Source organism: Lactuca serriola, chromosome 5, assembly GCF_051521515.1.
Source record: "Lactuca serriola cultivar US96UC23 chromosome 5, Lser_US96UC23_V15, whole genome shotgun sequence".
In the NCBI taxonomy this organism is placed as follows: domain Eukaryota; kingdom Viridiplantae; phylum Streptophyta; class Magnoliopsida; order Asterales; family Asteraceae; genus Lactuca; species Lactuca serriola.
In genome coordinates, this window is record NC_136412.1 from 224,047,431 (window position 1) to 224,060,780 (window position 13,350).

At 34.2% G+C, this 13,350-nt stretch overlaps 2 protein-coding genes across 2 annotated transcripts; one reads left to right on the forward strand and one right to left on the reverse strand.

Annotated features, from left to right (window-relative positions):
• The first annotated feature begins 210 nt into the window (after window positions 1-210).
• On the forward strand, window positions 211-2,094 carry LOC145053651 (uncharacterized). The gene is made up of 3 exons (XM_079001726.1): window positions 211-865; window positions 1,253-1,437; window positions 1,518-2,094. The coding sequence occupies exons 1-3, from the start codon at window positions 361-363 to the stop codon at window positions 1,893-1,895; spliced, it is 1,068 nt and encodes a 355-aa protein (XP_078857852.1). The 5' UTR covers window positions 211-360; the 3' UTR covers window positions 1,896-2,094.
• Window positions 2,095-3,709: 1,615 nt separating this feature from the next.
• Window positions 3,710-12,801, reverse strand: LOC145053652 (uncharacterized). The gene is made up of 6 exons (XM_079001727.1): window positions 12,707-12,801; window positions 11,000-11,201; window positions 5,329-5,958; window positions 5,012-5,132; window positions 4,837-4,896; window positions 3,710-4,758 (listed from the first exon to the last, which is right to left on the reverse strand). The coding sequence occupies exons 3-6, from the start codon at window positions 5,919-5,921 to the stop codon at window positions 3,904-3,906; spliced, it is 1,629 nt and encodes a 542-aa protein (XP_078857853.1). The 5' UTR covers window positions 5,922-5,958; window positions 11,000-11,201; window positions 12,707-12,801; the 3' UTR covers window positions 3,710-3,903.
• Between the last annotated feature and the right edge of the window lie 549 nt (window positions 12,802-13,350).

Consider the following 13,350-nt stretch of genomic DNA (forward strand, 5'->3'; position numbering starts at 1 on the left):
CTTTCAACCCTAATGAGAATCGAACAAAAATATAAATTAGTTGAATTTTTTAGACAAGAGATTAGGTTTGTTAGGTTTTTTTTTTTTGAAATGACAAAACATAATTGTAAACAGCTTTACATTATTGGATACACTTTCGTATGTAAGATCGATCCCGTAAAGATACTAACTTACTACTTTATATTTTAATATATTTGCAAGCCTTTTCTGGAGACATTACATAATACAAAGCTGACGGCGCGCAGATAAAGCATCCATCATCGTCTTTGTCGTCATCCCCAAACTCACACCTCCTCCTTTAATGGCGTCCGCGTCCCTCTCATCTTTCTCCTAAATTCCAAGAAGCCTAACCACAAAACTATGTCCTCGTCGTGGTTTTCTCTTCCTCTTCCCAACCCCTTCAACTCCGACGAAGAAAAATCTCCTCCCCAGTCCCCCACCGCCACCGCCACCGCCAAACCAGGCTTTTCCATCATCACACAAACCATCGGTCGTCAACTTCACAACGTTGCTTCCTTTCTTGCTCCACCACCACAACAACCTTCTTCTTCAACCCCGCCACTGCAGTCCGATGATTCTGGCGAGGCTTCACCGTCGTCTACTTCCTCTTACACAGGCATAAAGAACGATCTTGCTGAAATTGGTGGTAGCTTCAAAACAGGCCTCTCTCTGCTCTCATCCAATAAAGCAGTGAGTGAAATTTCTAAATTCGCTTCCAATTTACTTCAGTTTGATCAAGGGGATGATCATGATCTTGAAGAGATTGACCCTGTTGGGGTTACCGATGATGTTATCAATTTCGTTCAAGAAATCTCTATTCGCCCTGAATGTTGGATCGATTTCCCTTTATCTCTACAAAACCAAGGTGTGATTTCTTCCCCCTTTTTTGGCAATTTAATAACCGGGTATGATCATTATGAATTGGTTTATGAAAACCTAACAAGATAATTAGGTACCAAAATACATGGAGTTCTTTTTTGGGCGTACCTCCCTTTTCTTTGATTTAGCATTTTGTTGAATGTTGATTGTAGATGCTGACTGATATAAAAGTTCTTATAACTAATTAATGAATGTCAAAACTTATTGGATTAAATTAAATTTGTATGTTTGTATTATGATCGTAAGTTAAATTGAGATAGCTAGATGCTGATTTAAGATGTCAAAAAGGGATTAAAAGATTATTCTAATCTTGTGTAGTCATGTTAATAGCTAATACTATGGAAAATTTAACGTAATTCCATCAAAAAAACAGATTTTGATCTATCCGACATTCAGAAAGACCACACATCTGTCATACAACAACTAGTACCACGTTTGACCACTTTGAGGCATAAAATTCACAATCACATGAGTGAACAACACTTTTGGATGATTTATTTCATTCTGTTGCTTCCAAGATTGAAAGAGGATGATTATATGCTTCTATCAACCCCAGAGGTAACCATAAGTCCATAACTTCGTATTAATTATCACAACAATGAGATAAAAACATATCTCAAGTGTTGTTTTCCATATAGATTGTGGAAATACGCGAGGTGCTTCTGCAAAAACTGAGAAGCAAGAATAATACATCCATGGAGTTATCAGAGGATACCAAAGGAAATACAAGTTTATCTGAAAAGGGTAGTGAGGTAAATAGCAGTGAACAAGCCAACAAGAGTACTAAGAGTGAACACCATGAAGATGATGTTTCTTTCAGTGATCTAGAGGATGAAGATAATGATCTTTCTGGTAGATTATCTGGTATTAGACAAAGAGAAAGTAGCAGGGTTTCTTCAGCTAGTGAAGCAAGTGATTGGGTTCGTCTTAATGAAAGAAAAACAAACCAGTCAAGGCATTATTCAGAAAGTGAAGAATCAAGTGATTGGCAAGCTGTAGGGGATGTTGATCTTTAGAACAACACTTTTATCTTCCTTAAATCTTACCTAATTGTTTCTTTCCATTTTGGGGAATTACATGTTTTTCTAAAGGGGTGTCTACATTGTAAATGTTGATTGGTTTTATGGAATCTGATAATTCGGTAGGTTAATTAATGTATTTGTGTGTAAATAAAACGTTGTTGTTGATGCTAACAAGGTCACATGTTTTACTCAAGAGTGTGTGCGTGTGAACGTTTGTAACATGTAGCAGAATTGTTAACGCTATGTTTGGCGTACTAGCTGAAAAGCTAGCTGTTAGCTAAAAAGCTAGCTGATAGCTGAAAAGCTAGCTAATAAAAAATGGCATTTGGTAAAACTAGCTGAAAAGCTAGCTGAAATATATAAAATTACATAAAAGGATATGTGAAAGTATGTGTTTCTATAATTAATTAAGGGGTGTATCTGGAAATTTTTAAAAAAACTCCTAAAAAGCTAGTGTAAGTAGTTTTTCAAAAAGCTAGCTTATAAGCTATTTTTTGGTTTACCAAATACGACAACATAAAAAGCTCGAAAAATAAGCTAGCTTATCAGCTAGCTGTGGCGCGCCAAACACAGCCTAAGTCTTATAATCTTAAACCGAATGGAAGGAAAAGGGAAAGTCTTGATATACTTGATGATTCTAGCTCAATTTTTTTCGTCAAATATAATTATAAATGAAGGAGCAAAATACTAACATACATAGTGTATAAGGTTGTAAATTTTTTTTATTGTTATGTGTGTTTGTGCATTATTGCATTAGATAGTGGGTGGTAATGTAGTGAGTAATCACGATTCTTTTCATCATCGTGTTTTTTCATGTTGTATAAAAAAGGATCATTTAGCCTTGAGGTGAACTACTATGAATTCATGTGATCAATTTACTTATCTCTCCATTAATCTTTATTCTTCTATATTTACACTTTTGTTTTATTTTGTATTGGTGTTTGGGATTGAGTGTTGTAATTATTTATATTTTTTTTTTTTTTGAAGACTAAATTTATTCGTGATTTGTATGACTAATATTATTTAAGTGTAAGAGGATTAATTTGTTGACCAATACAATCTTGATGAATATACCCGATTTTAGTTTTCAGACAATGGTGTTATACCCGATTTTAGTCATTAATTTGGTACATCAAGATAATAACTTCTTACATTCTCTGTTTTGAAACATCACTGAAATTTATCTAATTGAGATTTCGAGAGTATCATCGAAATACTTCAACTTGATAATGCAATCATGACTTTCAGTGAATCCAAGCAATCGAAATACCCCATATTTGTAACAAAGTATTATACATGTTTATTTTAATAAACTTAATTTGTGGAGCAAAATGTTTTTCTTTCCAATATAAGTGCCATAATATTAAATAAAAACTGACAACAAAAATATTTAAGTATAAAAAGCTTTGAATAATAGAGTAACGGGTTGTATTCCTAAATTTGATGGTTGTTTTTTGTCAATCGATACTTGTTGATCATTAGGGTGGCCAGCAGAATGTAAGAGCTCATGTTTCACAAATTGCTAGGCAAAAAGTATCGGTTTTGTGAATAAGGCCATTTTGTGATTCAGACTAGCTACTTATTTCATGTTCTATATTCTGTTGAGATAAAAACCAAATTTAAATTAAGAAAATTCCATGTCATTTTTTCTAAGACATGGATGATGTAGACATTAACGGGTGCCACATCATGATTTTACAAGTTTTAGTTTATAATATACTCCAGCTTTTAAATCTCTAAAAATACAAGTTGGTTGTTATTGTGGGTAAAAAAAAACTAATCTGTTAAAAACAATAAAACACAGTTAGTTGCTATTTAACACGATTTTTTGAACAAAAAACAAAGAAAAGATTTAACATGTGTTTCCAGGTATTCAAAAAGATGAACATAGACTACAACATGAAACCCATGCAAAACACCTTCTACCTATTTCATTAAAAAAAAACCAACAACATATGTACAAACTTCCTACCAATCCTGTTATTACAGATCCTTCTTCATTTCACTGCTGTGGAGGTCTTCTGTTAAACAAAGGATTACCATTAGACAAACCCGGCCTATGCCACATACCTTGATTAGAATTGAACCTGCCTAGTGGTGGTGGTGGTGGCGGCAGTGGCAGTGGCGGCGGTGGTGGAAGTGGAGCTGCCATGAAAGTTGGTGGTGGAGAAGTAATGGAAGGTCGAAACGGTTGATAAGAGAATGACGGACGGGTGTCGGGTCGTGGCGGTGGCGGTGGCAGGATAGGAAGGGGTGGCGGTCGTGGAGGGCATAATGGTAAATTGTGGAAGTTGGATGGCGGCATGGGTGGGCACCATTCAGGCATGTCATCATCATTATCATCAAAAAGTTTAGTCTTTTTCGACAACTGCTCTACAGAATTATCCATCTTTTGACAGTTGACCACCACCACTGCCGCCGCCAGTCTTGAACCAAAGTCAAACTCAGGAAGATCATCAACATCATCCTGAAACGCCCTTTTTTGAACGACCAAATTACAAGTATCAGGAGTAGAATTAGAGGCTGAATTATGGTCAACATCAGTAGCAGTTTCAGTGTTGGAAGTCAGAGGAGGTTCTTCAGGTAAAGAGGGTGGGGAATTTGGAGGTTGTATTGGATGATTTGAATCAGGGGCATTTTTGGTATTTACAGGATTTAGAGGACGGTTTTTACGCCATACAACACAACCGATCATGGAATCCTGTTGCTTGTCATCAAGGACCGACATGCCTTTGAAGAAACCGTATTTGGCTAGAATTGTGATGATGGGGTCGCTGCGTGGACATATGTAAAGATCTATTCCTGATAAAACTTGCGCAAATCCAACCCTTGAACTTTTCTTGTATCCTTTCGCTACCTAAAAAAATTATAAGTCATGAATATATGGTTATTTTGGGAGAAATTTGTGGTCCATATATATGAAAGTGAAACTTACCTCTTTCATGCCTGTTAGCCCAGTGTTGGAAGATCCTTCCTTCCAGCATACTGAGATAACCTACACATCATTATATCAAAACTTTAAGAGAGAAGTAATACATTATGGAATATATGTGTTGTTGTGATGATCATAAGTAAGTAGACTAAAAAATGAAAGCAAGATGACATGTTACCATTAATCCACGGTTGCGTGAGCGAGGAAGATCTTTAACATATTTCTCAAAAGCCTCTAATCTTACTTTTCCTTTCACTTGTATGGATTCAGGCCACTTGTCACAAACCAATTTCTCACCACTACATAATACAAACAAACAATCACACATAAGATACGATCAAACCCTAACACTAAATAATATCTTCACAAACTCCATATGTAATCATTTCTTGATGTTTACAAGATCTTAGATTCAAGGAAAAAGTTAAATCCCATTTGAACTAATTAATATTTGTAGTTTGCACATGATAGGTTAAAGGTAAAACATGAAAAGACCTTCTAAAGAAGGCAGCTGCGGATAAAGTGACAGAAGAACTTAGTTGAAGAGATCCCTCCCACAGCTTCTTTGAATCATTTTTCTTGTCATACCCAACTACTTTCTCTTCATCATCATTATTTATGCTTAGTATTTCATTTTGCTCTGACATCCCTACTACGCTTGTAGCATTATTATTATTATTATTATCAAGTCCTCCAACTTTTGAATAAGAATCACTCTGTTGCAAGATCTCAACAAGTCTCAAATATTCAGGAGTTCCCATCTCAAGAGGCGTTTTCAAAGGTCCATAATTGGTAGATAGAAACTTTATCAATTCTTGCATATTAGAAGTAGAACCAAGTACAGATTTTTCTGCATCTGTTTTAGAAGCTTCCATGGGGGGCAAAGATTTATGAGCTTCACTTTGGCTAAAACCATTATCTACTACTGGTCGGGTTTCTGATACATTATGATTCTGGTGATGCTTGAAGCTCACTGCTTCTATTATAGAAGATGGTTGGTTATCAGAAAATCCTTCAAGAGATTGAAGCATCATATTCATATTGCCCACATGAGTACCATGTTTCTCTTCCCAATTATCTTTCAACATAACCCTAAGATAATTGATTTCTAATTTCACCCACAAACTGAAATAGAGAATGAAACTTTGATCAATTCAAGAAAGTATAAATATAAGTAGAAAACAAGGTTTTAAAGCAGGAAGATTATTTTATTGTATTCATATTATGTAAGATAACCAGTTCCCGTCAAACTAGGTGATTACAGATTACGTGAGTTTTGATTTTCATTGAATTTATGTCTTAGGCTCTGTTTCTCTTTTTTCTGAATGTTGTCTATGGATAAGCGGTTGAAAAAGTATTTGAGAATATGATCCCTGATTTTCTTTCTCTATTAAGTGAATAGTGCATTTAGTTAGGAGCAGTGTCCAGTGATATATAATTTAAAAAGTCCACATTTCGTAATCAAGTGTTACTAATTTTATTAAATATTTAAATAGTAACCAAATTTTCACAATTGTTCCATTAAGGTAACTCAAACTCTTTTAACTTACATTTTGCAATGTTTTTCACATGGGAATTACTCAATTGGGTGGAAATTCACAGTAAAGTCCACAAATGACCAATAGGTTAGTTGATTCATGTAGGTGCTAAAATGCACATTCAGTCTTTATTTTTAAAAATTAACTCGGACCGTCCCTTGTTTGTTTAAAACTTACACACTTCGTCCATGTATGTGGTTTTATTGCGAATTTAGTTCAGAAAATGACCATCCCCTTATTCATTAGTCCCTTTTTTTTTATTTATTTTTTATTTATTTATTGTTATTAATTATATTTAGGAAAAAAAAGGTCCATCCCCTTATTCATTAGTCTCTCATTATGAACAACCAACCTCACCCTCACAAAAAAAAATCACAAACACAACCGTTGCCTTTCAACCACCGGCGAACCACCATCGCCGAAGAACTACCCGCCACCACAGCCTCTCTTTCCTCCTCATTTTTCGATCGGATACCCCTTCTTCTCTAATCACCATCTTGTAATCTCCTCCATCGGTCATCATCTTCACCGTGAGCCACCTTCAACCATTGAGCACAGCTCTTGTCCTGTCGACCACCTTCAACGACCAACAACACAGGCCACAAGGTTTCAAATCGCCGCTTAGGGTTTCACGAACACCTTGGTTTTAAAAAGCGGTGCTTTGGACCGCTTAAAGCGCTAGGCGCTCATATGAAAATAAAAATCGCTTTTGAATTAGTAATGCGCTCAGATTCCTTTACTCACCGCTTAAGTCGGCGCTTTTGCCGCTTTTTCCGATTTGGTAAAGCGGCGCTTAATAGTGCTTTTGGTATGCTGGGCTTATTTAATTAGCTGGGCCAGGTTTAGTGTATTTTTTAATTAGATACGTAGGATGTAGGATTATTAAAATGAGAATTCGTACGTCGCAACACAAAGACAACTTCAGTAGGCGGGAAAACGTTTCTTCTTCTCCATATTCATCTTCGGCCTCCTGCCCTCCTCTCTCCTCTGAAGAGGTGGAAGAGGATATTGGAAGTGATTGTGGAGCCTTTTTTTTATCACCATGTCTGATGCTACTTTTAACTTTTGACTTGTGAAATTGATGCCTTATGCAATATGCAGGATATGTTTTTTTAAGTATTTATATATAATTTCTATATTTATTTTTTTTAATAAAGGGCGCTTCGTGTGCTCTAAGCGGGCGCTTTCGCTTAGCGCTTAGCACTTTTACTCCCAAAGCCCAAAACGCTTTGAGACGCTTTACGTTATTTAAAACCTAGACGAACACCATCAGCTAGGGTTTAGAGATTGATGATCTCCTTGTTCACATGTGCATCATCGACGCCATCAGAGATGGAGAATAAGAGTCATGTCGTCGCCGAGGGTTTCAAAACCACCACCTAGGGTTTCAGATTCATATATAAGGAATGTGTGGTTTTAGATCGAGGACTTTCGGGTGTTCATGACGGATTTCACTTTAAGGGCTTCAGATCGAGCATCACCATCACCATCACCACCACCGGTAATCTCTTCTTTTGTCATGTGTTGCCACCAAAGTTGGAGTTTGACTGGTCGTTTCAAGAGGTTGTACATGGTCTTTGTGAGATTTGTTTTTAGTTGAGTCAAGAGGTGGAGAATCGGAGGTGATGAGACGAGTTTGGAAACAAAATGAAGTGGAGGTGGAAAAGTCATCGGTGATGATTTGCCTGAGGATTTTGATCGGAGATGTGGAGCTTTCTATTGATTATTGAGAGGAAAGGACATTGGGAAATGGAATGGGGAGGGTGGGTAGCCGGATATATTTTCTTTTTATTTTTTTTTTATAATTTAAAAATGATAAAAAAATAAAAGAAAATTAAAAAAGAAATTGTTAAGGGTAAAATAGTCTTTTTTACGTTCGGAGGGATGAAATGTGCAAATTTTAAACAAATGAGAAACGATCCAAATTAATTTTTAAAAATAGGGACTAAACATGCGTTTTGGTACATACACAAGAAATGAATGGTGTAAACCCTCTAATAAATGGATCACCATTTTCAAAACATTAGAACAAAGATAAATCAAATATCCTCCTATTTTTTCCTCCTACCCATTTTCCTATTATTTTTTAATGATGACAAATATAATAAAATTTTATTAATTTTATTAAATATGACAAGTTTTACTATTTGATTGATTGAAATCCAAATATGTTGCCATGTCCATGTCACCACTCCAACAGGTAACAAGTCAAACTTGGTTACTATTTAAAGACATTTCCATTTCATTAATTTGAAACTTTTTCATAAGATGAGTTTTCCATAGACCTTAGTGCTTGAGCTTGAACACACAGACACAAACTGATTTACTAAAATTTTAAAATTAGTACATTTTTAGCATTTTGGGTTTTTTCCTTGATTGAAGATGACTAGGAGATGTAAAGTCCTTTTCAGCTAAATGACTTATTTTAGGTTCCTCTATCCTTGAAAAATTACACCCCCTCAACATTCTCCCTTCTGTTATTTTTCATTTTTTTTTTCATTTGTAATTTGAAATCTTTTAAGAGTAAATTGCAAAATTGGTCAATATTGTATCCCAAAAAATGTTGTTTGAATCCATGTTTTTCATTTACATGATCGGTCTAAAATTGAAATTTTTATGTAGATTTGGTACTTCGTGTTAACTGGCTTAATAAGCAGAAATCAAACTGCACTTTTTAGATATCATAGGGACCAAATTTGCACTTTTTGGGATATGACAGGTACCAAATCTACAAGAAATTTTCAATTTTGGAGCTGACCACGCGAATGAAAAAATAAATAAACTCAAACTGCAATTTTTGGAATACCATGGAGACCAATTTTGCAATTTACTCATCTTTTAAAAACAAAGAATCATACCAAACAACTAATTGAGGTGATAATTACTCATTTTCCTTCCTTCCATTGTATTCTTTGGCTTTTGCTTTATGAAAAGTTAATGAAATTTTCATATTTTATGCAATGGATCCGTTTGTTTCACTAAGCATATTGATGAGATTGACTCAATTTTCATTTTTATGAAATGATTAGCAATAAATCTAGTGATCTGATTCAAAACCATGAACTATATCATATGGTTAGAATTTAATTGGCATCTATTTCCAAGTAATTGTTGCTCTTCCTTATGAACCCATATAAAATTCAGTACATGTAGATCAGAATTCAGATGAACCCAACGTTGAACTATGAACTTGGAGTGATTAACCATGTTTAAAATGATTATTTGCCACATCAGCATCTTTTCCATAGACCTCGATCAATCTAAAATAGAATTTATTTATTTTTTTCATTGATGTGCATTTCTTCCTTCTTTCCTGTCTTGCAAATGCTTTCTGTTGAATGTGTGGTGTCACAGTTCATTATTTTATTCATTTTAATTGTGTAAATCACTTGCTTTCTATGATTCAGATGCTTAAAACTTATGCCAATTGGATGCATACTGTAGATACACCTAAATAATATCGATAAACACCTAGGGAATCTATCACCTACCACTACCTATGCAGATGTATAGTGATAAACAAGGACTTTTCAGATGTCAAAAATTGTAAGAAATTATAATTGTTGGAATTTTTGTAAATAAGATGGTTTATGCTGAATATACTTCCAAGTCCAAGGTTGTCAGGTTGTAGCACAGCTTATTGTAGCAATGTACTTTGCTACACTTACTAGTTTCTATGTCCGGAAATGCTGATGTGGCATGTTATTATTGGCTCAGCTGCCCCATGATTGTCATGTTGGTAATATCATTTAGTTTTAAAATTTAATTCATTGTTATAATTATATCTTTTTTACTTTCTTATGCAGACCAAATCCGCCCACAACACCATTTTTCCAGCCTGAAATCCAAAACTCATAAAGCCAATAATAACAAGGGTATATTTGGAAAACTTGTGTAAAAAGGCCCATTAGCTTATCTCAATTACCTTGGTGGTCCCACCAAACACTAGACTGCAATAAGTTGAAATATAAGCCAGCTTATTTTTTATAGGTTTCAAGATACATATTACCTATATTGGTAAAAATATGTAACTTGGTTGCTATTATGGGTAAAAGAGGGTAAAGTATGTTGCTATTTGCTGTAATTTGTCCTATGTGAAAAGGTAGAGTGAGTGATTCAAGCAAATGAGGCCTAAAGAAAAGAAATATATTCCTACAAAGTTTTATAAACCAGACTAAGGGGGTGTTTGTTTTCGCTTATTTTTCAGGCTTTTTAGCTTATAACATTATTTTTTGGGCTTATGATAAAATAGTGTCTGAGTTAGCTTTACTAGCTTAAGCTTATGAGCTTATTTTATCTAAAAATAAGCCAAATATCATATTTACCTATCTATTTACCCTCAACCCTAAATAATTCTTCTTTTCACAACACTACATGATTCTCCTTTTTAGTTATTTTACAAAAAAAAGCTAATAATCCACACGCTATTTTTAAAAGAGCTTATTAGCTAATAAGTCATAAGCTAATCCAAACACTTTTTTATCTTATAAGCTCTTAAGCTCATAAGCTTAAGCCCAAAAAAAATCATACTCAAACACCCCCTAATTACTTAGAAAACAGATGTTAATAAAAGAAGCCAAATTTTCTAAATAAATTCTCTTTTGAAAAGAATTAGTTGAAAGGCATACCAATTTCTCAAGAACTTCTGTTAGTCATCAAGTTGAATTAGTTCCTCTATTATAATCCCTCTCTTGATTCGTTGTTACAAAAGGTTAAGATTTTGAAAGTTTGCTTCTTTGTTTTTTTCCTCACAAAATGCCACTAGTGGTAAGATGTTTACTGTAGTTTTGTGACAATAAGGTGTGTATAGCTAACTCCACCACAAAGAGCCTGCAGAAATATATAGAAAAAAGTAATCAGTAAAAAACTAATTACACATGTTTTAAGTTATACACCATATACACACAACCAAGCCAATTTTGATATTTCACAAAAACATTGTAAACGTAAATAAATCAACATTGTCATTCATTGATTCATGATTCTAAATGTAAGAAGATGTTAATGATCAAAAACTTCTTATAAATGACATGGCATTATGAATAAGAAAAGTGTTAGAATACAAAGAAAATACATAAGTGAAAGCACATTGGTTAAATGGATTATGATGGTAAGTAATTGGCAATCTTTTAGTGACTAAAGCTGTTATCCAACAATTCTAACAACATTTGAAGAGATTTCCACTACAAATAAGAGGTATATAATATCATTTTTCTCTTAAAATTGATGTTCAGTGTTCATGTAATTGGGGTGATGATCAAATGAAGTTAGATTGTTAAGAACATGTATGTGTATACATGATATGCCTACATATTATATACATGCATGCGTACACATGATATGCCTACATATCTATGTAAAGCAAGGTCAGATAAGATGTTATGTAAAGTATGAAATAGGTCATTATGATGACTACATATGTTGGGAATTGGGATATACAATCTGGCATAATATGTATGTATGAGTATGACTATACATAAGATGTCATGTAAAGGATTAAGATGTAAATGTAAGTTAGAAACATGGTTTTAAAAAGCATGATGCATTCCGATGCAAATAAGGAGTGTGTTTATACTTTATAGATGAGGCCCTAGGTCTCTTTTCACGTTTTTAGGCAGAAAGTAGCATCATAATGTGGTATTAAGGCTTGATCACATATTTGAAGTTAATAACCTATATAACATTAAGCTCTCTTTTCCACCCATACTTTGCTACCTTTCCATTTTTAACCATATGCCTAAACTTTTATGAAAGACTTGAAACACATACACAGAGTGTACTAAGTCTTTATCACATATTTCTAAAACGCATACAGACACATATACATACATAATAAATGTTTCTTGAGCCTTCCAGCCTCAAGTCAAACCAAGCAAAAAAAAGAACACCAAAATTTTACTCCATTTCTGATTCTTCAACCAGTATAAGCCTCTTTATCCATCAGACTTTCATTAGAACCTTAAATTCGCCATAATTAGGGCTTTAATCTATGAGTCAGTTTCCACAGTTCAAACCTCAAACCTCACTGACGACACTCTCTTACTTCCAAACTAACAAAATTTCATTGAATTTAAACGAAAAAAATAACATAAGCATTCTACCAATCAATACACAGGTGCACACAATGATACATACAAATGTGCATCAATAAACACAAATATAAAAAAATTCGAAGGGGTAAGAACCTAGAAGAGCATACAAAACACCCCAAACCCTAAATGATCGCTAAATAGTTCAAGTGTTTGCGACGTGTCAAACTACACTGCGAGAGTGATCATAAGTCATACATATTGACCAATTACGCTGTAATTTGATGCTTAATAAAGATTACTAACCTTAAACTTGTGCCTCAAAACCCTTCGCGTTCGCAATTCCTATCGATCGGTTTTTGATATCTGCTAAGGTGCTCCAGAAAACCCCTAATTTAATAAGTATTTATGAGGTTCCAGTAGACTATTGGGCCAAATTCTTGACGTGTCCATGTTGCAGATTTGTGGGCTGTGGCTATATTTCCATACTATGAAAAATAAATAAATTAATTAAAAACAAAATGATTTAAAATTTATAAAAAATCTCATTTTTTACTAAATTGTGATATTAATTGTTTTTCTTTGGTTTAATTAATAGTAGTTACTTTCTAGTTGGAATATTGTTCCTTGTGATCGACACCTGACTTATTTTACTATTATATATTCTAACTAGATACAGTGCCTAAGTCCGTTTTAGCTAGTTCAGTTCTAGTTAGAATACCGTTTTGGACCAGTTTTCGCACACTGATTAATCTCCGCTGCAAACATGAGGTTATGTCTCATGCTTTAGAGTCACTACAGACAAACCTTATGGCCACAGGAGCTGAGTAGTGTCAAGATTTTAACATGGATCAATATCTTATCTAATATATCTTTCGATGCTTTACCAGGTCACCACAACCCAAACTGATTGATGCAATGACATTGTTTCCAACGAAACAAAGGTTTTG